We start from the raw sequence: 27990 nt of genomic DNA on the forward strand, positions 1-27990 counted from the left end.
TAAGATTACAGAGATAGGGGCGAAGAGGTGGCACACCTGGTTAAGCATACACAGTACAGTACACAAGGACCCTGGTTCAAGCCCTGGCCCCCACCTGCAGAGGGAAAGCTTCACAAATGGTAAAGCAGTGCTGCAGGTGTCTCGCTATCTCTCTACCTTCTTATCGTCCCCTCCCCTCTCAAAGTCTCTCTGTCTCTATCCAATACTAAATAATGAAATGATTAAGAAATGTGCAAACTGTCCATGTGCTGATTTCAAGACACCAGTTATCTCACTGTGTGCCTGTAGACTATACATGCAGGCTGAAGCTTTGGAAACAAAACCCAAAAAAGCACTGCTTTGATTTTTTTTTTTTTTTTGCCTTCAGTGTTATTGCTGGGGCTCGGTGCCTGCACTATGAATCCACTGCTCCTGGAGGCCATTTTTCCCATTTTGTTGCCCTTGTTGTTACCTTTGTTGTCTTTATTATTGTTGTCATTGCTGCTGTTGGATAGGACAGAGAGAAATGGAGAGAGGGGGAGAGAAAGATAGACACCTGCAGACCTGCTTCACAGACTGTGAAGCGACTCCCTGCAGGTGGGGAGCTGGGGGCTTGAACTGGGATCCTTATGCTGGTCCTAGCACTTCTTGCCATGTGTGCTCAACCTGCTGCGCTACCGCCCAACCCCCTCCTTTGATATTTTAAGAACAGATTCTTCTAGTGATGTTTTCTACTTTATACTTGTCTGATCTTTCCAATTTTCATCTACACATATGTTCTTTGTAATCAGAAGAGAGGAAATTCAGCTTAAACACTGCTAGACAGAACAAAAAATTTTGTTTTGTTCAAATTTAAAAATTTGAAGTGTAATTTAAATCTTCTCTTTTCTTCTAGCTTGTGCACTTGGTTTTTCCTGATCTTGGCACCCGGAGGCTAGGCACAAGAGGAAGTGCCAGGTAGGTGTATTATTTATTTTTTTAAATAATTATTTTATTTATTTATTCCCTTTGTTGCCCTTGTTGTTTTATTGTTGTAGTTATTATTGTTGTTGTTATTGATGTCGTCATGGAGAGAGGAGGGGAAGACAGAGAGGAGGAGAGAAAGATAGACACCTGCAGACCTGCTTCACCACCTGTGAAGCGACTCCCCTGCAGGTGGGGAGCCGGGGCTCGAACCGGGTTCCTTATGCCGGTCCATGTGCTTTGCGCCACCTGCGCTTAACCCACTGTGCTACAGCCCAACTACTAGGTGTATTGTTTTTTAACTTTAGGAAAAAAAAGGGCCACAGAATGGGTGACAAAAATAATGCAAAATTAAACAAACTGTAAATATCAACTTTTGCCAAGAGGTGTCATAATTCAGATGAAATCTTAGTGCCTGAAATAATTCAGGAGATACTAATTTCTATTATTTTATGTATCTTGTGAAAATACAACCACCATGTGGTTTTCTTATTATTGTTTTTAACATTTTAAAATTGAGAAGTGTGAGTGTCTAATTATTGAGATAAAGCATAGACACGGAATAGTAGAATTGTTCTAATTACTCTCTGAACTAAAATGTGGAAGTATGTATCTAGTGAGCATATTTGGATTACATTCAGGAGACTCAGTGCCCAGGCTGTATTTTTAACACAAAACGAAATTCCAGTGTTATCAGGTGCATCACATCATAATTAACACTCAATTATTATTGTTATTTGTTGCATGTCTGAAATCAAGAAAGACCTGGGGAAATCAGTGAGTCAGGCCGTCTGTGAGAAGAGAGAGAAGCCAAGTCAGGAATGAATGGGACCTGCCACCCAGGAAGGAACTGAAGACAGTGGGGGTGTTTTGCCAAAGGAAACATTGGGCAAGAAGTAATTTGAAAATGTTTATTCTGCTCCTCTGAGCCTGAACATGCTGCTGCAGTTTCCTGAGCTCAGCAGAGGAGGCCTGGGCTTCAGAGAAAAGAGCCAGTTTCCATGCAGGGTTTGTAAGGACCTTCACCCACTTGAAGAAAGGCTCCAGCAGGAGGCTTTCTTTCTCTGTCATATCGCTCTAAGATTAGTGTCATAAAATGAGAAGGCAGCATAGAACATTTGCAAATCCATTTCAAAGCTGTTGTGCATGAAAGTATTTGACACCCCGTAGAATTTCATCAGGATGAATGACTACTCCCCTTTACCTAATAAATGGAGTCAGTAATAATAAAGCACAGAGCACTCTAGTTCTTTCTTAGTCTGTCCTTCCTCTTCTATAAGTTATGTGGTTAGGCACAATCTCTAAGTCTAACTTTATTATTTTTTTTAGGTATCATTATGACGGAATCTGTATCAAGAAAAGTTCTTTTTTCTATGCACAGTATTGCTGCCTTCTAGAAGAAAAAAGGTATCACAGGTAGGAAGTTACTGTTTAGTTATTTTGCTTATAGGTCGCAGCCTGGTTACTGTAAGAAGCATTCATATTTCAGTTGAATCTTGTGAGTTTGTTAGCTGTTTTGCCATTGGTATTTCTCTTTCTTTCTTTCTTTTTTTTTTTTTTGCCCCCAGGGTTATCACTAGGGCTAAGTGCCTGCACTACAAATCTACTGCTCCTGTGGCCATTTTTTTTCTTTTTTGCACAGGACAAAGAGAAATTGAGAGGGAAGGGGAAAATAGAGAGGGAGAGAGAAAAATAGACACCTGCAGACCTGCTTCACTGCTTGTGAAGTGACCCATCTGCAGGTGGGGAGCCAGAGACCTGAGCCTTAATCCTTGCATGGTCCTTAAGGCTTCTCACTTTGGGCACTTAACACAGTGTGCCACCCCCCCCATTGGTACTTCTTTTTTTAAAAAAAAATATTTATTTTATTTATTTATTCCCTTTTGTTGCCCTTGTTGTTTTATTGTTGTAGTTATTATTGTTGTTGTCATTGTTGGATAGGACAGAGAGAAATGGAGAGAGATGGGGAAGACAGAGAGGAGAGAAAGATAGACACCTGCAGACCTGCTTCACCGCCTGTGAAGCGACTCCCCTGCAGGTGGGGAGCCGGGGTTCGAACCGAGATCCTTATGCTGGTTCTTGTGCTTTACGCCACCTGCGCTTAACCCGCTGCGCTACAGCCCAACTCCCTCTTTTTTTTTTTTTAAGAATTTATTTATTCATGAGAAAGATAGGAGGAGAGAAAAAAATCAGACATCACTCTGGTACATGTGCTGCCGGGGATTGAACTTGGGACCTCATGGTTGAGAATCCAATGCTTTATCCACTGCGCTACCTCCTAGACCACGGTATTTCTTTTTTTTTTAAATTATTATTATTTTTATTTATAAAAAGGAAGCATTGACAAAACCATAGGATAAGAGGGTTACAACTCCAAAAAATTCCCACCACTAGATCTCCATATCTCATCCCCTCCCTTGATAGCTCTCCTATTCTTTAACCCTCTGGGAGTATGGACCCAAGGTCATTGTGGGATGCAGAAGGTGGAAGGAAGGTCTGGCTTCTGTAATTGCTTCCCCGATGAACATTTGACAGGTCAATACATACTCCCAGCCTGCCTCTCTCTTTCCCTAGTAGGGTGCAGCTCTGGGGAAGCAGAGCTCCAGGACACATTGGTGGGCTTGTCTGTTCAGGGAAGTCTGGTTGGCATGATGCTAGCATCTGGAACCTGGTGGCTGAAAAGAGAGCTAACATACAAAGCCAAGCAAATTGTTGAGCAACCATGAACTTAAAGGCTGGAATAGTGCATATGAAGAGTTGGGGGGTCCTCCATTTTGTAGATAGCTAGTAGGCATATTTTAATTGTATTCCAAAGGGCCTGTGGCTATACTAGGTTTTTTTTTTTTTCCCTGAACCTGAAATCTAATATGCAGATGGATCCAAGTTATTGTCTGGGGAGATGATGTCGTAGCTGGAAAAAGAACAGAAAGATGGATCAGGGAAGAGTAGCTCCCTAATATGGGAAAGGGGTATAAATATTGTTGACTGTAAGCCCCATCGATTTGATGTGATCTGGGGCCCATATTCAGCTTAGGAGCCTATGTGACCTCTGCATCCTTGTAGATCTGAGCTCACATTCTGTGGTTATGAGTAGGAACGTTCCAAGCTGCCACAATATCGACCCATCTTCCTCAGGTAGAGAGCATAGAGTATATTGTCCGTCCTCCCTTCGAGGATAGAATATTCTCTATCGCTGTTGATCCAAGTTGAGGGCAAGGTCCTATGGGGGGGGGCCCACAAGGGGGTCTATTTTGTTGTTCCTGATATAGATGACCAGTAACAATGGAGAGAGGGATTTATTTGAGGTCTAGGCCCATCATGTCTATTTGGTATTTACCATTGGTATTTCTTAAGGATAAAACCACATAGCCCATCAACGTGCCTTTTGACATGCACAGTCAGTCAACATCATTAAAGAGAGATATGCATTTCTTTTTTTTTTTTTTTTTGCCTCCAGGGTTATTGCTGGGACTTGGTGCCTGCACTATGAATCCACTGCTCCTGTAGGTCTTTTTTCCCATTTTTGTTGCCCTTGTTGTTGCTCTTGTTGTGTTGTTATTGTTGCCGTTGCTGTTGATGTTGTTGCCATTACTGTTGTTGTTGGATAGGACATAGAGAAATCGAAAGAGGAGGGGAAGACAGAGAGGGGGAGAGAAATATAGATACCTGCAGACCTGCTTCACCACTTGTGAAGCGACTCCCCTGCAGGTGGGGAGCTGGGGGCTCCAACCAGGATTCTTAAGCCGGTCCTTGCGCTTTGTGCCACCTGTGCTTAACCCACTGCGCTACCACCCAACTCCCCTAGAGAAATGCATTTCATTGTGCTCAGTTGGGCAGCTCATAAACTAAAATTGGAACGATACAGAGAAATGCATTTCATTATCTCTTCTCTCCACTCCCCATGAAGTTCAGACATGCCCGTCATACCCACCCTTTGATTATCAACAGTGCTTTTCCCTCTCTCTACCCTCAAGATACTTCATCCTTTTTAAAAAATTTTTTTAATATTTATTTTCCCTTTTGTTGCCATTGTTGTTTTATTGTTATAGTTATTATTGTTGTTATTGATGTCCTTGTATTTAGATAGGACAGAGAGAAATGGAGAGAGTAGGGGAAGCAGAGAGGGGAAGAGAAAGATAGACACCTACAGACCTGCTTCACTGAAGTGACTCTCCTGCAGATGGGGAGCCGGGAGCTCGAACCAGGATCCTTACACAGGTCCTTGCGCTTTGTGCCACGTGTGCTTAACCCACTGCGCTACTGCCCGACTCCCAATACCTCATCCTTTTTTAATCTCTCATCTATCACTCCCTAAATCATTCTTGCTGGTTTTTATCTCTCCTACCTCTTAGACATCCTTCTCTAGCTATCTGCTGGCCATTTCTGTTCCAGTGTTCAGTGACCCACTGGGGCCCCACACTCAGTATGTAGAAATCCAAATTTTTAATCTTCCTCCAAATCATATCTGCCTCTTGACTTCCCCATTTCAATCTGTGATACTAGTACATAGAAATTGTACAAATCATCACCCCCAAAGCTGTGTCTGACTCCCTTGGGTCACAAAGTACTCTTAATTTTTCCTTTTTGGCTCCCCTGACTCACTGATTTAGGATACTGATATTTCCTTTAATTAAGCCCTTCTCATCTTCCATTCAGATTCTTTCCATGAGTTCCATGTGGCCTCTCTTTCTTCAGGTTTTCACCCCTCTGTAAACACAGCCACCAGAGTAATCCCCCTACAATTCTGTCTTCTTCTCTTAGTTGTCTACCTGTTCAGAGATACTCAGGTACTTAACCTTACTTCCTGGATAAATACTTCCCCTCCCAAAACTGGTGCTGGCAATGTACTTCCTTCTTACTCTTCTATTTATCCTGGACTTAAGCCAGTCTTAGCCATACTCACTATTCTCTGGATGTCTCACTTGTAGTTTATAGTCTTTGCTCCCATCAGCTTATCCTTCTATGGAACCATTCCTTCTTCTCCCTGTCTATTTAGGCCTTTCCAAATTTTGTCTTTTGCCTCTAAACATACTCAGGGACCATTCCTAGTGGGACTATTCCAGCAGTACCTGCTCTCCTAAAGGGTCTCTCTTCTACTGCTTTTTTTTTTTTTTATGCCATCACTGGAGCTTCACCACTCCTGGATGACTTTCTCAGATTGAAAAAGAAGAGACAGAGGAAAAGAGGGGAAAACATCAGAGTTTCCTCTAATGAGCTATTTTGTGAGCCCTCTCTTCCACTCTTTCTTGTTGTCTTGTCTACCCACTCAGTATTTCTACTTATTTCATAAACTCACTGAGTGAACAGTCTGGTGTAAATAGATAATCCTGTGCCCAAGTAGCCCATCATCATTATTAAGAGTACTCCTCACTCTCAAAAGATTTCCAGTATAAATAACACTATACAGTAAATTAATTATTGGTGCCTTTTGCATAAGTCACCATAAGTGTAAGGTGGTTGCTGAGAGGACATGAGATACCTCCAAGATGGATATGACATGGGTTTTAACTGCTTAGGAGTGAGATGGTTGGAGTCAGAGACATAGGAAAAGTTTCAGGAGAAGGCAGAGGTGGGGAGGATATCTTGAACACAAGATTGTGAAAATACTACAAAAAGAGAAAAAGGCCATGCTTTTGTTACTGGGGGCTGGACCCCGGAAAAACTGGCTCAGTCCTTGTTCATATCTCAGAAGAGAACTGCAGGATGCAAACTCTGTCAGTAAAATGAACAGAAGTTTAGTCGGGAGCAGGAGTGCAGGAAAGATGTTGAGAGAAAGTAGCAAACAACAGTACCCCTTACCCCCACCCCCAAGAGCCAGGATTGGGCAGGCCAGGAGATGGGAGTTTTGTATTGAAGTCTGGAGACCCCCACTTTTTGTGGGTCTTTCTCTCCATAATCATTCTCTCTCCCAACTACAGTCTGTGAGGTGAATCTCACAACAAGGGGTTGCTTTCCATTGTAGCTTAATCCTTCATGCTGCCACATGAAGTCTCCTCTATCTTGACTTGGTCCCTTATTGCTGCCACATGGTCCTTCCAACTTGGGGCAGATTCCACTACTCTTTTCTGTAAGACTTCAAGCTAAAGTATGAAGAACAGATTTGAAAGTTGACAGGAGGAGGGAGAGTAGTGATTGGGAGAAGGAGCACTGAGCAGGTCCCGGACTGAGGAAGAAGGTGAGCAAAGACAAAGGGATGTGAAGTTGGCTTCCTGCTGTGGGGAGTGTGGCACAGAGCTTACTTACCCTGAAGGGGAACCCAGAGAGACTTGAGTGTAAGTGGGGGTGGGGGGTGCAGCCAGGGTGTTTGTAAGTATTTGGAGACTTTCTTTGAGAAATTAGTTGTTTTGTCATGGGAACCTCCGCAAGGACAGGAGCCACAAACGTTTGTTGTTTCTAATCCTGTATGGAGCAGGGAAGCTCCAAGTAGGCACTGAAACTGCTCTTGACTTGAAACTTGAAACTGCTCCTGGAAACTCAAAACTGGAACTTCAGGAAGATAGGCTGGAAATGAGACAGAGATGTGCCCGGAAATGGTGCTTGAGCTGCTGCTGCTGCTGCTGCTGCTTCTGCTGTATTCAGATGAGTACTTGAACCAAACATGAGGAGGCAGGCACATCTGGAAGACCTCTAGAAGGCAGGGCCTGCAGTGGTTTGAGTCAGTGTCAGTATAAACGAAGATGACTGAGATGATTCAGTCAAGCCTGTCCCGCGGAAACCTCAACCTTAACCTCAAGTAAAGGCATTATGTTCCCCTTCCAGCCAGCTCTTCCTCTTAGTGCTCTTACTCATCCGTTAGTCACAAAGGTGGAAAATTTTACATCAACAAAAATAGAGAAGCTAGAAGAGAGAGGAGATACAGTGATAATTATTTTAGCTATGGTTAGGATTTGTGTTTAAACAGTTCCTTTTTTCCTTAAGATTTTCTTTATTAATGAGATAGGAGAATCAAAGCATCACTGTGACGCATGATCTACTGGGGATTAAACTCAAGACTTGATTTCTGAGAGTCCAATGTTTTATCCATTGGACCTCCCAGATATCAACAATTAGGACTTTTATTTTAATCTTTTAAGTTTTTTTGTTAAAGGAAGCTACACAGTTTTTAAAAAAATATTTATTTATTTATTCCCTTTTGTTGCCCATGTTGTTGTAGCTTTGTTGTGGTTATTGTTGTTGTTGATGTCATTCGTTGTTGGATAGGACAGAGAGAAATGGAGAGAGGAGGGGAAGACAGAGGGGGGAGAGAAAGATAGACAGACACCTGCAGACCTGCTTCACCACCTGTGAAGCTACTCCCCTGCAGGTGGGGAGCTGGGGGCTTGAACCGGGATCCGTACGCTGGTCCTTGCACTTTGCGCCACGTGCGCTTAACCTGCTGCGCTACTGCCCGACTCCCATCTTTTAAGTTTTTTAAACTTTATTTATTTTAATTGCTAGCACAGAGAGGTATTGAGAGGGAAGGGCTAAAGAGATGGAGAGAGACAGAGAAATACCTGCAACACTGATTCATTGCTTGTGAAGCTTTCCCCCTGCAAGTGGAGACCAAGGGCTTGAACCCATCCTTGTGCATGGTAATATATGCACTTAACTAGGTGTGCCACCACCTGGACCCAACAGTTAGGACTTTCCTTGTTGTGCACATGGTCTCACACTCACTGACACCCTCACTCCCAGGTTGGGCCTAGCATCCTTTATTTATTTATTTACCTTTATTAGTGAATTAATACTGATTTAGAAAATTACAAGATAACAGGGGTACAACTGTACCATTCCCACCACCAGAGTTCTGGATCCCCAGTCTCTCCATTGTAAGCTATAACGGTTCTCCCAAGGTTACAGATATAGATTAACTATTATTTCTATGACTATCTGTATTTGTATATATTTGCCCCCTTTCTTAAAGTGCCATCTTCTCTTCCTTTCCAAATCACACATACACCTATTACTACATCCAAATGTCCTTCCCTTTTGCCTCCTCTCTCTCCAGTTCCTGATGGAGTTGGAGTTCAGAGCCCTCTGGTCATTTTCCCCCTATCATTTCCTCTCCCACTAGGAGTATGGGTCAAAATTATCATGGGGGTGCAGAAGATGGGAGTTCTGACTTCTGTAGTTGCTTCTCTGCTGGACATGGGATTGGCAGGTTGATCCATACCTCCAGCCTATTTCTGTCTTTACCTAGTGGGGTAGAGCTCTGGAAAGGTGAGGTTCCAGGACCCATTGGTGAGGTCATCTGCCTAGGGAATTCAGGATGGAATCATGATAGTGTCTGCAACTTGGTGGCTGAAAGATGACAAGCTACAAAGCGGGACAAAATGATTACGGAACAGGAAGCAAAAAATAGTAGAGCAGATAAAAATAGGGATCCTGGGAGTTGGGTGGTAGTGCAGTGGGTGAAGCACAAGCAGTGCAAAGCGCAAGGACCAGCGTGAGGATGCCGGTTTGAGCCCCTGGCTCTCCACCTGCAGGGGGGTCGCTTCACAATCGGTGAAGCAGGTCTGCAGGTGTCTATATTTCTCTCCCCCTCTCTGTCTTCCCCTCCTCTCTCCATTTCTCTCTGACCTATCCAACAACGACGACATCAAAAACAACGACAATAATAGCTATAACAATAAAACAACAAGGGCAACAGAAGGGGATAAATAAATAAATATTTTTTTAAAAAAATAGGGATTTTAGGGTGGAAAGAAGCCAGGAAGTCCATTTTAGGCATGTTTGAAGGGGCCCATGACTATCAAACTTTTTTGCTTGAGTTTGATAGCTAACATGGAGTTGGACAAAAATACTGTCTGAGAAGATGGTGTCAGAGTAGAGAAAAGGGCTAGAAAGTTGGATTGGGAGGGTCGGGCGGTGGCGCAGTGGGTTAAGCGCATGTGGCACAAAGCGCAGGGACAGGCATAAGGATCCCGGTTCGAGCCTCCGGCTCCCCACCTGTAGGGGAGTCGCTTCACAGGTGGTGAAGCAGGTCTGCAGGTGTCTGTCTTTCTCTCCCCCTCGCTATCTTCCCCTCCTCTCTCCATTTCTCTCTGTCCTATCCAACAATGAACATCAACAATGGCAGTAATAATAACCACAACGAGGTGACAAAAAGGGGGAAAAAATGGCCTCCAGGAGCGGTGGATTCATGGTGCAGGCACCGAGCCCAGCAATAACCCTGGAGGAAGAAAAAAAAAAAGAAAGTTGGATTAGGGCAAAGAATAGCTCCCATTATTAAAAAAAAAAAAATCCATGAATAAAATTAACAGTTTATTCCATCCACCTGACCCAGGACCCATTTATATTTATGTTTAGCACAAGATCCTATATAATCTCTGAGTTGCTATTGGTCTGAGCTCACAGCTCCTGATCACAGTTGGGAACAGTGCAGGCTGTAGACATTTCAAGACGAATCTTCCTCGAGTAGCAGGGCAGGATGACCCAACCTCTCTTCGGAGACTGGGGCAGTCCCTACCATTACTGCTCTGTGTGGAAAGCAAGGTCCTCGAAAGGCCTGCAGAGGGCTTATGATGATGTTTCTGTTGAAAGTGGCCATTGATTGGTGCAGAGAGGAATCCTTTAGAGGTCTAGGCCCATCATATGTGTGTGAAAATCTGAGGATTCCCTGACTAGAGCCCCAGATGATAGGGGTAGTGTAATATTGACCAAAAAGGTAATCATTAAGTGAGGGTCTGGCATCCTATATCCTACATTCTTAAAAATTAGCCATTGGGGGTCAGCTGGTGGTGCAGTGGGTTGCCAGCGCAAGGATCCGGGTTCAAGCCCCTGGCTCCCTACCTGCAGGGGAGTTGAATTGGGTCTGTAGGTGTCTTTCTCTTCCCCTCTCTGTGTTCCCCTCCTCTCTCCATTTCTCTCTGTCCTGTCCAATGGCATCAATAACAACAACAACAATAATAACCACAGCAATGATAAAACAACACAGGCAACAAAATGGAAAAAGATAGCCTCCAGGAGCAGTGGATTCGTGGTGCAAGCACTGAGCCCCAGCAATAACCCTGGAGGCTAAAAAAAAAAAAAAGTTAGCCATCATCAGTCACACACATAGTTGGATATGAGATCATTGGTATTCTTAGGTCTCTGGGTTGATGTCACAGACAGGGGCTTAGAACTAAACTTTGTTGGTGAAAAAAAAGTGAAGTTCTTTTCTCAGTAAGGAAAGAGGAAAGCTGCCAGGCACAGTGATAAGAACGAGGGTGACATTGGCTTGGTTAGAGATAAGCAGCTGTAAGCCATTTTCATGTACTTTCCTCTGCACACGCTTCATTACTGATAAATCTGACAGTCTTGCCCAATTAAGAGACATTTTGAAAGCGTAAAAATTTAGAAGGCAGAAATGTAATTGTGTCATTAGTTATCTGTGAGCTGCTCACAATGGAATCTGCTCTGTCTTTTATATGAGAACAACTGTGGCAAATTCTTCTTCGAAATTAAGTCTCAAGAAAACAAAAACAAACAAAACTTCATCTCTCTCATTTTCAGTTAGTCAAAATTACATGCTTTATCCTCCATGTGTGTATTTGTTCATTCAACAGATAAATGTGAGTTCCTCCAATAAACCTGACTTTGCTCTAGCCACTGGTGATGGAGCAGCAAACAAGATAAATAAGACCTTTCCTTGTTGAGCTTTAATAGGGGGAGAGAGATAACGAAAAAGAACAATAGCGAGATTGATCTGAAGACAGCAAAGTTAAGTTATGAGAAGGCCTTTCTTTTTTATACTATTTATACTTTTTAAAACTATTTATTATTACTATCTTTATTTGTTTATTGGATAGAGACAGCCAGAAATCAAAAGCTAAACTGGAGATAGAAAGGGAGAGAGAGAGACATCTGCGGCCCTGCTTCACCACTTGCAAAGCTTTCCTCCCTGTAGGTGAGGATGGAGGGGGGGCTTGAACCCAGGTCTTTGAGCACCGGAACATGTGCACTCAACCAGGTGTGCCACCACCTGGCCCCTGTGAAGGTTTTTCTGAGACTTTTTAAAAATATTTTTTATATTTATTTATTTATTCCCTTTTGTTGCCCTTGTTGTTTTATTATTGTAGTTATTATTGTTGTTGACGTCATTGTTGTTGGATAGGACAGAGAGAAATGGAGAGAGGAGGGGGAAGACAGAGAGGGGGAGAGAAAGATAGACATCTGCAGACCTGCTTCACCGACTGTGAAGCGACTCCCCTGCAGGTGGGGAGACGGGGGCTTGAACCGGGATCCTTACACCAGTCCTTGCACTTTGTGCCACCTGTGCTTAACCCGCTGCGCTACCGCCCGGCTTAATTTTTTTTTTTTTTTTTTTACCAGAGCACAACTCAGTGCTGGATTTTATGGTGGTGGTGGTGGGGGTTGAACCTGGACTTGGGAGCCTCAGGCTTGAGAGTTTCTTTGCATAACCATTATGTTATCTACCCCCAGCCCAGAAGTTACCTTTTTCACTTTCTAATTCACCAACCAAATAAAGGATCTAGGGGTGCAGACATTAGGGGAAGTAAAAAGAGAGTTGAAAGGACCCAAGGCAGGAACAAGTTCAAAGAACAGAGATAGGTGTATAGGTGGAGGCTGGCGGATGAGTAGGAAAAGTAGAAAGAGGAATCTGAAGATCAGGAGGGCCTTGTGAGTCTTGAGAAGGAGATGGAATGCTATTCTGAGTGTCAGTGGAGAACCTCACATTGTGCAGTGAAGCTCTGATCTGCATTTTACATTGTTGTTGTTGTCATCATCATCTAGTGGGAGTGGTGGGGATACGGAGCACAGCTCTAGCTTTTGTTGTGCTGCAGTTCAGACCTACAGCCTCTCGGGCACTCTAACACTGGGATACTCCCTGGCCTCCTGATTGGCATTTGAAATAGGATAGAAAAAAATAAACAAATGAGAGAGAAAATAAATTCTCACTAAGACAAATTCAGTCCTCTTAGAGTCATTATAAAAGGCTATGTGACATTATGCATGGGTTAATAGTCTACTTTAAAATAAACTGCCTAGCTCTACCACTCATATGCTGTGTGACCTTACACAGATCATTCAACCTCTCTGTTTCAGTTTCTTCATCCACTAAGCAAGGATAATAATATCTACTTTGTAGGATTTTTGTAAAGTGAGTTAATACAGGAAAATGCATAAAACATAAAATGCATAAAAAGTATTAGGCACATAGTAAAACATTTAATGAGGACCTTAAACATGCTTTTGGTTTTGATGCGTTTATCACACCTTCATGGCTTTTTTCATAAGAATATATATATACATATATGCTTTTTTAAATTTCAGCTATTACATTTTTCAGTTCCAAATTTTTTCATTTGGTTCATTTGTATAAATTTTTTTTCTACAGGATTATCGCTGGGGCTCAGTGCTAACACTACAAATCCACTGCTCTACTGGCCATTTATTTTATTTAATCAATTAATTAATTAGTTAATTTTGGATAGGACAGAAAGAAATTAAGAGGGGGAGGGGGAAGGACAGAGAGGGGGAGAGAAAGACACCTGTAGACCTGCTGAAGCGACCCCCCCTGCAGGTGGGGAGCTGAGGGCTTGAACCAGGATCCTTGCTCTTTGCGCCATGTGCACTTAACCCGCCATGCTACTGCCAGGCCCCCTACAAATAAAAATCCTAGCCAAGTTTTTTGGTATGCATAGGCATGCTTCTTCTATATTTTATATGGAAAGGCAAGGCCCTGAAATAGTTCAAACAGCTGTATGGCAAAGAAGAATCAAGTGGGAGGGAACATTCTACCTGATAGTAAGTCTCACTGTGTAACAGGGACAGTGAATACATAAGAGGGCACAGACACATAGACAAGTGGAACAAAGAAGCGAATGCCGAAGTACACTCAAAAATGTTCAACTGAAAAAAGGCTCAACTAGATTTTTACAGAGGTACAAAAGTAATTCAAAGGAAGTAGAATAGTTCTTCAACAAATGGTGCTAGAATACCTAGATGTTTACATGTTTTTAAATCAGCTTTCCAACTAAACGTCAGAACTTATACAAAAATTAACTCAAGGACAGATGTGGATATGTAAGGTTGTGCACCTGAAACCTACATGAAGCCATGTCACTGAAATTTTTAAAAAAAATTTTAGTATTTATTTGTTTTCCCTTTTGTTGCCCTTGTTGTTTTTCATTGTTGTTGTAGTTATTGTTGTTGTTATTGATGTCGTTGTTGGATAGGACACAGAGAAATGGAGAGAGGAGGGGAAGACAGAGAGGGGGAGAGAAAGATCGACACCTGCAGACCTGCTTCACCACCTGTGAAGCGACTCCCCTGCAGGTGGGGAGCTGGGAGCTCAAACCTGGATCCTTACCCTGCTCCTTGCGCTTTGTACCCCATGCACTTAACCCACTGCGCTACTGCCCGACTCCCCAATTTAAATTTTTTAAAAGAAATCAGAAACAAGTGGGCTAGACAGCCAAGTGGTTGTGCAAAAAGGCTTTCATGCTTGCGGTTCTACAGTTCCAGATTCAATCCCCAGCACAATCAGAGCTGAGCATTGTTGGGGGGGAGGGTGTTGGGGGGGATGAATGAAAGAACAAAAGAAAGAAATAGAAGAAATGTTGGGTAGTATGCCAGCTCCCCCTGGCTTCTGCTTAACCAAGCACCGGTATGCCTATATAGGGATTGGTTTGATCCCATTCAAAGCGGTCTATTTACATAAATCACTTTTACATTTACATAAAGCACCACACTCCCTCCAGGGCATTAGTGGTTTAGTGGTAAAATTCTTACCTGCTCCGCCCCCTCTCCTTGTCACACCCTGATCTTCCACCAGTCACTTTTCGCTCCACCCTCTCTATGTCACATCCTGTTTCCACCCTACTTGGAGAGTATAAAAACAGCTGCTCTTCTGATTAAACACACTTGGAAATTGCTTTCCGGCTCCGAGTGTTCCAGAGTGTATCTCCTGTGAAGTTAGTGCGGCACGAGTTCCTGATCCCTCTCCCACGCAGCAGATCGGCTCCAGTTGAGTTCTCTCCAACCCAGAGAGCACTAGCCTGGGAAGAACCACCCTCAGGCTATCCCGGCAAAGAAAGACATTGGGATTTAAGGTTAGACAAAAGGTTCTTAGACTTGACACATAAAAGTAAAAACTAAGTTGGACTTCACTAAAATAAAAACTTTTCTTCCGTGAAACACTGTAAAGAGAATAGAAAGATGGGTAGATAGCATAATGGTTATGCAAACAGACTCTCATGTTTGAGGCTCTGGAAGTCTCAGGTTCAGTCCCCCCACACCACCACCATAAGCCAGGGCTGATCAATGCTGTGGTTAAAAGAGAGAGAGAAAAAAGATTAACTACAAACAGCTGGGAGAAAGTATTTGTAAACCACATATTCAACAAAGGACCAGTATCTAGAATATTAAAATAAATAAATAAATAAACCTGTAAGAAACAGATAAACAGGGCCAGGTGGTAACGCAGCAGGTTAATCACACATGGTGCAAAGTGCACGGACCTGAATAAGGAGCCTGGTTTGAGCCCCCGTCTCCCCACCTGCAGGGGGGTCGCTTTACAAGTAGTGATGTAGGTATGTGGGTGTCTATCTTTCTCTCTCCCTCTGTCTCCCCCTCTTCTCTCTATTTCTCTCTGTCCTATCCAACAACAATAATAATAACAATAATAGCAACAACAAGGGCAACAAAAATGGGAAAAAATGGCCTCCGGGAGCAGTGGATTCGTAGTGTAGGCACCAAACCCCAGCAATAACCCTGGAAGCAAAATAATAAAGATACAGGTCAACAAGTACTGGGTGATAGTTTATCCAAAGTGAATATCTTTCCATGTGCAAGACCCTGTGTTGAAATGCTGCCATCACGTGGGAAACCATAGCACAGGGGAAGCTCCATGGATGGCAGAGTGGTACACTGTTGTGTGTCTAGTTGATCTTTCTGCGCACAACCATACCCTCTTCTCACAATTAGAGCTCAGGTCTTTCCTTTATTTCAAAACACACTTCTGCACTCTCACCTGTGTGGACATGGCTGCACAGCCAAAGGGAGTGGGACTCCTTAGCATAAGGAGACAGAGCTATAGGTCTCCAAACCAGACTGCCTGGAACTTATCAGCCATAAGGGCAAGCAGCTACATAAGCTCAAGATGCAGTTTTACACAGCCTTGAAAAAATAAATAAATAAATAAGTATTTGTTTATGAGAAAGAGAACCAGAGCATCACTCTGGCACATGGGATGGCATGATTGAACTCAGGACCCTACACTTGAGAGTTCAACTCTTTACCCATTGCTCCACCTCCTGGGAAGGTCCAAACATCTTTTACAAACCTGATTGCTCTGGTGTTAGAAACCCAGAGGCGGGGAGTCAAGCGGTAGCAAAGTGGGTTAAGTACATGTGGTACAAAGCACAAGGACTGGCATAAGGATCCCGGTTTGAGCCCGCAGCTCCCCACCTACAGGGGAGTCGCTCCACAGGCGATGAAGCTGGTCTGTAGGTGTCTATCTTTCTCTCCCCCTCTCTGTCTTCCCCTCCTCTCTCCATTTCTCTCTGTCCTAACAATGACGACATCAATAACTACAACAGTAAAGAAAACCCAAGGACAACAAAAGGGAAAATAAATAAATTTTAAAAAATTAAAAAATAAATAAATAAAAACACCCAGAAGGGAAATCTACCCCCTACCCCACCCCACCCCCACCAACTCCCACACAAACCCATAGATGAGTTGAGTCAGGCATTTCTCTCTACCTGCACTGCAATTGAGGCCTAATTGATAAAAGCTTTCTCACTACTATTTGCCTAACAGAGGAATAGGCATCGAATTGCTTTAAAATAGCATGTGCCTTCCTCTAAGAGGAGATCAGGAGTACAATATGTATACTCTTCAACAACAACTTTCTGAATAGTTGAAATGTGTCTAGGGTGTTCTCTCTGGTTCTGTTTGTCCTTTTTCTTTTTCTCTACCTTGTATCGTGAAAGAAATGGAAATACCAATTACTACCTCTGCATAAAGAGATTTGCCCAGAAATTAGAATTAGTAGCAAAAGGTTAGCTCTTGGGAGACATAGGGAAGATCTTGCTTCCTCAACACCACCACCAAGAGCCACAAAGAAGCATGTAATCTAGCTACCATAAATTTGGTCAGATGCTAAGTTTCCCTCCTAAACCTCATTGGTGAAGAGTCCTGACCCCGTTCATTACTCCTTCCCGTAACATCAGAGGCCACAGCATTCCCGGGACCCTTCACTAACACCTGGAGTGGTGGCTGAGAAGCAGATGAGGGTGGGCTGGGAGTTGGGGTGGAGCTCAATGAAAACGCTGAGGTGGCATCTGCCGGAACCGAGGTTTGATTTTTTTCAAACAAATAAAAAAGCTTATGCTTTTTTTTTTTTTTTAAGGAAAATGACTATAAAGTGTGAGCTGTAGATAAAGGGCCCCCTTATGAAGTCCAGAACATTACCCTTCCTGCTCCCAGCTCCAGGGTAACATAATTTTACAGGGAATAGGCCGCCCAGATTCCAATCTTAGTTAGCTGGCAACCAGATTGAGACTTGGACCTGGGTATAACTGCTGACCTAGAAATTTACTGAAGAATTGAGGCCAGAGCATAACATGTTTTATTATTGTCTCGGAGAGAACTGGGGACTTGAGAGAAGGAGGTAGTGGAGAGAGGAGGGAAGGGAGGGGAGGGACTGTCACATCTAGAGAAACTACTTTACTCACCTCATTATTTTATACTTCTTAGGCAAAATTGCTGGTTATTATGCTTTAAGGAAAACTTTTTTTTCTTTGTCATTTCCCAAAATAGATGAATTCCCGCTCTATCTAATGTAAATTCTGAGGTTAGTTGCAAAGTCTCATGTTTTTCTTCAGGGTATGTAGAAATCAACTCCTGTCATTCCTCCCCCTCCCCCAACACACACACACACACACACACACACACACACACACACACACACACACACACCCCTTTTCCCACTGAAGAAGGGCCTTTTAAAAGCTTCTAAAAATGTGCCTTCGGCATTCCACGCCTTTGTTCTTCCATTTCTTTGTTCTTTTGCCAACTCATGAGCTCAGGGGGCTGCCTCGGTGGGCCCTGAGCCTGCAGAATCCAGGGCTGTGGGTCCACAGCTGGCCAGTTGTGCTGACAAAGTAGAAAGGCAGAGGGTTCATCTTTCAGACCACACCACCCTTGAGGAGAACAAGTTCCCAGAGAGCTGTCCACCTGGCTATTATGTTCACTACAGACCCAGTGATGTCAGGGACGATGTTAGTGGGGCCTTCAGAGTCCCTATCTAGCCCTGGAAGAAGTTTCTTTTCCCTCTGTTTGGCTAGCTGTGGGGGAGAATTGAGCCTTCCTGAAGCTTACCTCCCACCCCTTCAAGAGCTCTGATGAACCTCAGAGGGTCTAATTCTCAGGTGCTAATAAGGTGTCCAAGCTGCAACCTGCTTCTTGGCCCTGTCCACTCTATGGTTTACAAGGCTAGTTAGAACTTGTTAAAGTTAAAACAAACTAAATTACCTGGTTGTTGTCTAGCAGCTCAGAAAACATATGAGTGGTGAATTACACCCTAGACAGCACTCGTATGCCCCCTAACACTAGGATTGGCTTCATTCCTCACCTCTCGCCTGCCCACCTCTCACTCAGATACCCATAGCAGTGCCACACGCTAATGCTAGTGGTCACTATCTGCCAATAAGTTTCCCCTCTAGGGGCTTAATTTTGCCTCAAAAAAGTGAGTGTGAATGAGTTTAACTTTCAACACTTCTAGAAATGCCCCCCTCCCCCCGTCATCATTTTGCAATTAAGTTGTTCATTAAATTTAATAGGCCAGGACATAGTTAAATAGTATAGAAGCAACCACCCCAGTGCATAAAATGATCCACAATACTTAGCAAACCAGTTTTTTTTTTGAAAATTTACATGATTTTATTTATATTAGAATGCATACTCCTGCTAGTTAATTGTATGAGTTAGTTTGATTAGGACAGAGAATGTCCAGACCATTGGCCAAACATTTTTGTGGATGTGTCTGTGAGGGTGTGTCTGGATGAGTATAACATTGGAATCAGTGGACTGAGTAAAATAAACAGTTCACTCCAAAGTAGGTAGTGTTATCCATTAAAAGACTTGAACTGACCAAAAGGTTTGAGTAAGTGGGGGCTCTTCCTGCTGAAGCTGGGAAATCAGTGTTTTTTTTTCTTTTTTTAAATTTGATTATTTATTTACTCCCTTTTGTTGCCCTTGCTTTTTTTTTTATTATTGTTGTTGTAGTTATTGTTGTTGTTACTGATGTCACTGTTGTTGGATAGGACAGAGAGAAATGGAGAGAGGAGGGGAAGACAGAGGGGGGAGAGAAAGATAGACACCTGCAGACCTGCTTCACTGCCTGTGAAGCAACTCCCCTGCAGGTGGGGAGCCGGGGGCTGGAACTGGGATCCTTATGCTGGGCCTTGTGCTTTGCGCCACGTGCGCTTAACCTGCTGCACTACTGCCCAACTCCTGGGATATCAGTGTTTTATACATTTGGACATGAGCTGAAACATCAGACCTGCCTGGATATGCAGCCCACTGGCTTTTAACTAGGGTCTTATGTCAACTCTCCAGGACTTCCTGCTTGCTGAATGCAGATCTTGGGACTTTTCAATCTTTATAATTGTATGAGCCAACTCCATATAATAAATCATTCTCTTTAATCTGGAGAGCCCTAGATAATACAATATTTTAACAATAACAATATTTTTTTCAGTTTTTTTTTTAAATTACCACCAGTGTTACCTCTGGGATTTGGTGCCTTGTACAATAAATTTGCTGCTCCTGGTGGCCATTTTTTTCTTCCTTTTTCTTTTTATTAGATAAGACACAGAGAAACTGATCGGTGAGAGGGAGAGATAGAAAGACACCTGAAAATCTGTTTCACCACTCGGGAATCCTCCCTCCCTCCCTGCAGATGGGGAGCAGATTTAACCCTGGTCCTTGCACATGATAATGTGTGAGCTAACGGGGTGCATCAGAGCTCAGCCCTCCAGTAACAGTATTTTATGCTTGTTATATTAGTTTGCTAAATCTACCGCAATAAGTACCACAAATGAATGGTGTAACCAACAGAGGCTCATTGTCTCATATTTCTGGAGGCTATATGTCCCAGATTAAAGTGTCAGCAGGACTACTTTCCCCTGAGGTTCTTCAAGAATCATCTACTCCTTACCTCTCCCCTAGTTTCTGATATTTTCCCTTCTGCTAATCTTTAGCCTTTCTTGGTTTGTAAAAATATCCTTTACATTCTGTCTCTGCAGTCCTGTCCTCTTCACGTGGGATATTTCTGTGTATTACCTGTGTTTAATTTCTCTAACGACAACAATCATACTAAATTAGGGGCTTACACTTCTCCAGTATAGCCTCATCTGAACTCATTATACCTACAGTGATCCTATTTCCAAATTACATTTTAATGTAATGAAGGCTCTGTCTACAACATAGGGCTTTTTTTTTTTTTTTTGCCTCTAGGGTTATTTGCTGGGGCTCGGTGCCTGTACTACGAATCCACTGCTCTTCATTTTTTCTCGTTTTTGTTGCCCTTGTTGTTGTCATTATTGTTATTGTTGCCATTGATGTTGTTGGTCTTGGATAGGACAGAGAGAAATCAAGAGAGGAGGGGAGAAAAACAGACATCTGCAGACCTGCTTCACCACTTGTGAAGCGACCCCCCTGCAGGTGGGGAGCCGGGGGCTCGAACTGGGATCCTTATGCCAGTCCTTGCACTTTGCACCTCTTGTGCTTAAACCTGCTGCGCTACCAACCGACCCCCAACATATAACTTTTAAGGTAACAAAATTTGACTTATAGCAGTCTGTATGCTGACCCCCACACATATGTCTCTTACAAAAAACCCCATCCTAACATCCTGCCACATTTTAATTCATTTCAGTATCACTTCAAAGTACAAAATCTCATCTAAATCAGGTGGAGGTGAGACTTGATGTATGATTCATCCTGAGGTAAAATCCCTCTCCATGTGTGGACCTAGGAAACCAAGCTAGCTGTCAACTTCCAGAAGGCAAGGTGGACTAGACACATGATGCACATTCCTGTTCTTAAGGGGATAAATTGGGAAGAAAGCCAAGAATTAGAGATTCCAAGGACATCGCAGACCTGTAAAGGATGCTTTCTTTAGATTATTTTGCTATCCAGGTTATGGGGTGTGTGTGTGTATATGTGTGTGTGTGTGTGTGTGTGTGTGTGTGTGTGTGGGCGGTGACTCAATGCCTGCAGAACTCCATTGCTCCCAGGAGCCATTTTTTCCTTTCAACTAGATGAGGGTGAGGGGGTGAAAAGACAGAAAGCTACAGTGAAGGAGAAAAATACAGAGAGAGAAGGAGAAACACCACAGGACTCCTCCACTGCTCTTTAAGCTCTGCCCCTGCAGGTATTCCCATATTGTGACCCGAGGCTCAAACCAGGGTCCTAATACAGGGTAATATGGACACTCTACCAGGTGTGCCACTGCTAGGCCCTGCTCATGATTTGTATCACTCCATTGGGGGAAATAATGATTTGCAAGATAGTTGTCACATGCATATAATTTCCTCATTATAGATACCTTAGTGGAATATCTGTTTATTTTAATTTGCTTTTTTGTTTTATTATTATGACTTGAATGCTTTAGTTACACCCCCAAAAGTCCTCTGATTGTTCTTTCAAATGTATATTTGCATGCCTTTTCTTATACTCTGTGCCTTGCATTTGAATTTTTTCTTTTCTTTTTTCTTACTTTTTCCTTTTTTTTTTTTTTTAAATCACTGGAGCTCAGTGCCAGCAAGCAAACCAGCTTTTAAAACAAGGCTGTTTGGGGAGTTGGGTGATAATGCAGCGGGTTAAGTGCAGGTGGTGCAAAGCACAAGGACCGGCACAAGGATCCCAGTTTGAGCCCCTTGTTCCCCACCTGCAGGGAAGTCACTTCATAGGTGGTAAAGCAGGTCTGCAGGTGTCTGTCTTTCTCTCCCCCCTCTGTCTTCCCCTCCTCTCTCCACTTCTCTCTGTCCTATCCAAAAACAATGACATCAATTACAACAATAAAACAACAAAGGCAACAAAAGGGAATAAATAAATAAATAATAAATTTTTTTTTTTTAAAAAAGGCTGTTTGTTGGGGCCAGGTGGTGGTACACCTGGTTGAGCACACAGGTTGCAAGGACCCAGATTCAAGCCCCCAGTCCCCACCTGTAGAGGGAAAGCTTTGTGAGTGGTGAAGCAGTGTTGCAGGTGTCTCTCTGTCTCTCTCTCTCTATATATATATCACCCCTTCCCTCTCCATTTCTGGCTGTCTCTATTCAATAAATAAATAAAAATAAATTAAATAAAACAAGGCTAATTGTTTCCATTTTAAATTTCAAAAACTTATCCTTAAGTACACACGTGTGTATCTCAAAGACAGAATAGTAGGCTAAGTAATAGAGAAGTGGCTCTCAGAGCTAGGTTTCAACCTCTCTTAATTCTGCTCTCTTCCATATATGTAAGAGGGGATAATAATAATTACCTACCTATTGGATTGTTTCAAGAATGAAGGTAAAACAAGTAAATCACTTAGCAATAAATATATACTCAGTATTTAGTAATCAGTGTTATTGGCATAATAAGAACTGTATTATGTAAAATTATTTCCAATCATAATTGTACATGTCTTTAATGAATGCATATTTTCTATTTAGCCTTACATACAAAAATGTTTATCAAATTAAAGCTACCTTCTTCCATTCTAATCCAAAATAATTAGTGTGCTTTGAGAAAGAATTGAAATTAAATTATTGGGCAGGGGTAGATCACATAATAGTTATATAAACAGACTCTCATGCCTGAGGCTCCGAAGTCCCAGGTTCAATCCCCTGCACCAACATAAGCCAGAGCTGAGCAGTGCTCTGGTTAAAAAAAAAAAAATTATTTAAGGATTGGAAGATGAAGTATCTTTGCTTGGAAATCTGATGACAAAAGAAGTAGGGTACATGAATTGTGTTTTATTACATTTCTATCCTCCTGCCTTTGTCATTTCTTCAAATTGTTTTACTGCTGTTACAGTGATTTGTGAGGGCAAATTACAGTGCCAAAATGATGTCAGTGTAAGTCTGGATTAATGACAAATGATGTCAAAACCAGAGTATGTGAGTGTAAATTGTAGTTAGGCAAAAGGCAGCAAAAAGCCAAAGGTGTATTAAGCTAAGATGACATTTGAAAGGTTTTATTGGTATTGGGCGAGGGAGGAAAGATGCCTTGTGTGCCATATAGTCTGCATCCTCTTTATGCTGCCCCCCAAGTCATATTGATCCTAAAAAACTAAAGTAAAATATGACTCTCATGTTGTGTCCATATAACAAAATAGACAGTGTGCAGAACCCCAGAAAATAACAGTCCCCCTCCATTTTCTGTGCTCCCAAGCTCAGAAAGAATATTTTTTTTAATGTTTTTATATTTATTTATTCATTTCCCCTTTTGTTGCCCTTATTTTTTTATTGTTGTTGTAGTTATTATTGTTGTTATTTATGTCGTTGTTAGATAGGACAGAGAGAAATGGAGAGAGGAGGGAAAGACAGAGAGGGGGAGGAAAGATAGACACCTGCAGACCTGCTTCACTGCCTGTGAAGTGACTCCCCTGCAGGTGGGGAGCCGGGGACTCGAACCGGGATGCTTGAGCCAGTCCTTGCGCTTTTCGCCACGTGCGCTTAACCTGCTGCACTACCTCCCGACTCCCTCTTTTTTTTTTTATTTTTTATTTATAAAAAGGAAACACTGACAAAACCATAGAATAAGAGGGGTAAAACTTCGCACAATTCCCACCACAAGAAGTCCATACCTCATTCCCTCCCCTGATAGCTTTCCTATTCTTTAACCCTCTGGGAGTGTGGACCCAAGTTCAATGTGAGATGCAGAAGGTTGAAGGTCTGGCTTCTGTAATTGCTTCCCCGCTGAACATGGGCATTGACAAGTTGATACAGACTCCCAGCTTGCCTCTCTTTTTCCCTAGTGGGGAAGGGCTCTGGGGAAGCAGAGCTCCAAGACACATTGGTGGGGATGTCTGTCCAGGGAAGTCTGGTGGGCATCATGCTGGCATCTGGACCCTGGTGGTTGACAAGAGAGTTAACATACAGAGCCAAACAAATTGTTGACCAATCTGGAATAGTGCAGATGAAGAGTTGGGGGGGGGGTCCTCCATGTTGCAGATAGCAAGTAGGCATATTTTAGTTAAATTCCAAAGGGCCTGTGGCTATACTAGTTTTGTTTTTGTTTTTTGTTTTTTCCTTTCTTTTTGCCTCTGTGCCTGAATTCTGATATGGCAGTGGATCCAAGTTATTGTCTGGGGAGATGATGTCATGGCTGGAAAAAGGACCAGAAAGCTGGGTCAGGGAAGAGAGTAGCTCCCTAATATGGGAAAGGGGTATAAATATTGTTGACTGTAAACTCCATCGATTTGATGGGATCTGGGCCCATAATTAGCTAAGGAGCCTGTGTGACCTCTGCATCCCTCTAGATCTGAGCTCACATTCTGTGGTCATGAGTAGGAGCATTCCACGCTGCCACAATATCGACCCATCTTCCTCAGGTGTAGCATAGAGTATGTTGTCCATCCTCCCTTTGGGGGATGGAGCATTCTCTACCATTTTTGATCCAAGTTGAGGGCAAGGTCCTATGGAGGGCCCACAACGGGGTCTATTTTGTTGTTCCTGATAAAAATGACCAGTAACAATGGAGAGAGAGATTTATTCGAGGTCTAGGCCCATTAAGTCTGTTTGGGAATCTAGGACTCCCTGATTAGGGCCCCAGCTGATGGAATGGCCTGATAGTGACTAAAGAGTCATCGTTAAAGTATGCCAGTCTGTTGCCCTTATTGAGCTTTTGCAGTCCTTGCTTTGCTAAGGTTAGCTTTGGAGTGAGTGAGAGAACTGTAATAGGAAGTAGGTGAGGAGGGTATCTAAGTCTAAGTAGACACTATTTCATTATTGACTCACTACAGACTATTGTGTATTTTTGCTTTCAGGTATATATTTTGCCCTAATTTATGGATACATGTGAACATATGCTCTATCTCATGGGACTTTGCTAGGAAGTGAACCTCTTGGAATAGAATTAGAGAATCATGTGAAAGGAAAGGTTTCACCTGAGTAATGAGAGTGAAGGGTTGATATTCCATGCCTGAAGTCTCTGGACACAGTCTGAAGTGAAGCATGCTGAGGTGGTACTCGTTGTGTTGATTAGGTTGGGATCGGCGGATGCAATATCATTTGGTATGACTTGAAAGAAGCATGCAGGAAAGTGAGCCCCACCCTAGAGGTTCCAGGACTGGGGGAATTATAGGCTCTATAGAGGAAGCAGGAGGTTCCTATTGTCTTAGGGTTTAAGAAGACAATAGATAGTTATTGCAATAATCACATTGTTTGGCAGTAGGGTTGAAAAATCCCTTTGTTAGGATTTGCTGTATCATATATACCATCACCATATTTTATGTCCTTTGACATTATTTGCATATAGCTATGCCACCGGTTACTTTTGTTCTCCCTGGACTAAGGTTTTAAGAGAGTCAACATATCAAAGACTCAGCCTGTGTATTAAAAAGACTCATTCTGTGCTTTAAAAAGTTTGAGGCATTCAATCAGTTTTTCCCCTCTCATATTACTTAAATAGTGATTTATATGACTACAAATTAATAGGAGTGGAGGCAAACGCTAGAAGAAGAAGGAGAAGGAGAAGGAGAAGGAGAAGGAGAAGAAGAAGAAGAAGAAGAAGAAGAAGAAGAAGAAGAAGAAGAAGAAGAAGGAGAATAGGAGTGGACATAAACACCATTCCCACCACCGAAAGACTGTGTCCCTTCCCCTCCCTCCCCATGAAGCTGAACATGCACCCTCACCCTCATCCCAGGGTTTTTACTTTGGTACCCTAAGAAAGAATCTTTTTTTTTTTAAAGAATTGACTGCTTCTTAAAAAAGGAAGAAGATGAAGAAGAACACTTTATTTATATTTGCTAGAACAGAGAGGAACTGAGAGGAAAGGAGATAAAGAGGGAGACAGAGAGATACTTGCAGCACGACTTCACCATTCACAAAACTTGCCACTGGCAGGTCAGAACCAGGGCCTAAACCAGGGCCCTTGCACATAGTAACACATATGTGTAACCAGGTGAATCTTTTTATCATCATGTAAGCCCTGGAGATGCTGGTTCCACCTGTTAGCAAATGGTGTAGACTCTGGGAACTAGAAAAGGTCTTGGGCTGGGGTCTGGGGGGAGGGGCCTTTAATCACATTCCATTTTCTTTATAGAATTGGAAGATTGAGACACAGAGACAGCTTCAGGGCACATAACAAGTTAGTGACATTAGACAAGGGTGCCCATTCTGTCATACTGTGAGAATTTCAGCCTTCCCTCTGTTCTCTCTCCCTCTGTTGCCAGCTGACCCATCTTAATCACCTCTTGACCCTTTGACCTTTTCCTAAGTGGTTATTAAATCCTAGCTCCCTGGTCCTGGCTTGGCTTAGACCTGAAAGCAAAGGAGCTGAGAAGCAGCTTTCAAGAAACTCAAGTGACCTGACTGACTAGCCGCAGGGTCTAACCCCAATACTGTAGGCTTCTGCCTTTTTTCTGTCTTCATAATATGGTAGCATTCAGGCATTCAGGCATCTTTGGCCCCAGAACACCGTGGAAGAAGACCTCCTTCATAACCAGAAGCCCTTCTTGCACAGTCAAACCAGCTCCGGGTGTTTGGTATAATTTTATTGGAATGTTGCTTAGCAATGATGGTGCTTTCTATCACAACCTAACAAATACCCCAAACACCATGTGGACATGGAAGTGACATCAAGACAGTGCCCCCCGCTTCCCAGAATATAAATTTGTCTTCGTTGGGACCCCAAGAACTTATATCTAAAACACTCCAGTGCTGCTCTGGCTTCACCCTCATCACCCCTACTCCTGGATGTTAGACCCCAGTGTGAGAAAGGGGGTCTGACAACTGCAGTGTTCATTCATCCAAGTTCATCAGATCTTCTAGATGCTAAGGCCCTTGGCCTGGACTCTGTGGACCCTCTCTTGCAGCTGGCCTCTTGCAGTTGTTCTCTGTTTACTTGCTTTGTAATCTGGCTCAAAAAATTGTCTCCTACTCATCCTCTAACTTATGCATAGTTTCACATGTCTTTGCTTGCATGGAGCTTTTAAGATTGGGTAATATATTTTTTTAAATAAATAAATAGGACCTCACTAGAGATAAATGTTGATCTGTGCTGTGAGCTACTGACTTGAGGTATTCCAAAGGTGGAAAGGGAAGGAGCAAGCCAATCTTCCTTTGAACAAGCAAGCTATCATTCAGGCTAGGTGAATCTGGGGACATGTTTATGGATGACGGAGTCTCTCCACAAGGTTGACAAATTCTTTTTCCTGTTATTGTGTCAGTGCATAAAGTCCCCCAGTTGAGTGCTACCAAAATAACATAGCTCTCTCAGTGAGAATTCTTCCCACACATAGGCCTCTATATGGCAGGAAGTCCCCTTTCAATCTTTCTTGAGAGAATGAGTAGGCTAATACTACCCTCCTTTGTATAGAAGTCGAATTAAATTTATATTCTATGTTGAACACATGACACAAATAGGGAGTCTTCATCTAAAACTTAAAATAATTGAGAGCATATTGAATGACTCCCAGAATTCTCAGAGGAAGACTTGGGACAGGGGAGAAGAGAGCAATAATGTGAACTGTCAGATACCAAATCTTCTAGTTACCAGTTTCCTACTTCTGTTATTGAAAGCAATGTCTCATGATCGTTAGTAGTCATCACTGTAAGAGTTTAATGAGTGCTGTCCAAGTATGGTATCGTAGTAGGAAGTAACCAGTCAGGGGCCAGGCAGTAGTGCAGCAGATTAAGCACTCATGGCCGTGAAGCACGAGGACCCCACCTGCAGCGGGGCCGCTTCACAAGTGGTGATACAGGTCGGCAGGTGTCTTATCTTTCTCTCCCTCTCTGTCTTCTCCTCCTCTCTAGATTTCTCTCTGTCCTATCCAAAAGCAACAACAGCAATGGTAACAATAACAATAAGGGCAACAACAAGGGCAACAAAATGGGAAAAATGGCC

General features: G+C 42.8%; 1 protein-coding gene across 4 annotated transcripts in view; it reads left to right on the forward strand.

The window, feature by feature from the left end:
* RFX8 (regulatory factor X8) overlaps positions 1–27990 on the forward strand; it is an 85304-nt gene that overhangs the window by 12484 nt on the left and 44830 nt on the right. For 2 of the 4 annotated variants that reach the window (XM_060187429.1, XM_060187430.1), the window contains exons 3-4: positions 875–936; positions 2272–2358. The exons of 1 other annotated variant lie outside the window; for it this stretch is intronic. In XM_060187429.1, coding sequence (XP_060043412.1) covers positions 875–936; positions 2272–2358 — 149 coding nt within the window. Of the gene's footprint in view, positions 1–874; positions 937–2271; positions 2359–27990 lie in introns of those variants that run through there. One more of the 4 variants, XM_060187432.1, reaches the window with a different exon arrangement.

This window comes from Erinaceus europaeus, chromosome 3 (genome assembly GCF_950295315.1).
Source record: "Erinaceus europaeus chromosome 3, mEriEur2.1, whole genome shotgun sequence".
In the NCBI taxonomy this organism is placed as follows: domain Eukaryota; kingdom Metazoa; phylum Chordata; class Mammalia; order Eulipotyphla; family Erinaceidae; genus Erinaceus; species Erinaceus europaeus.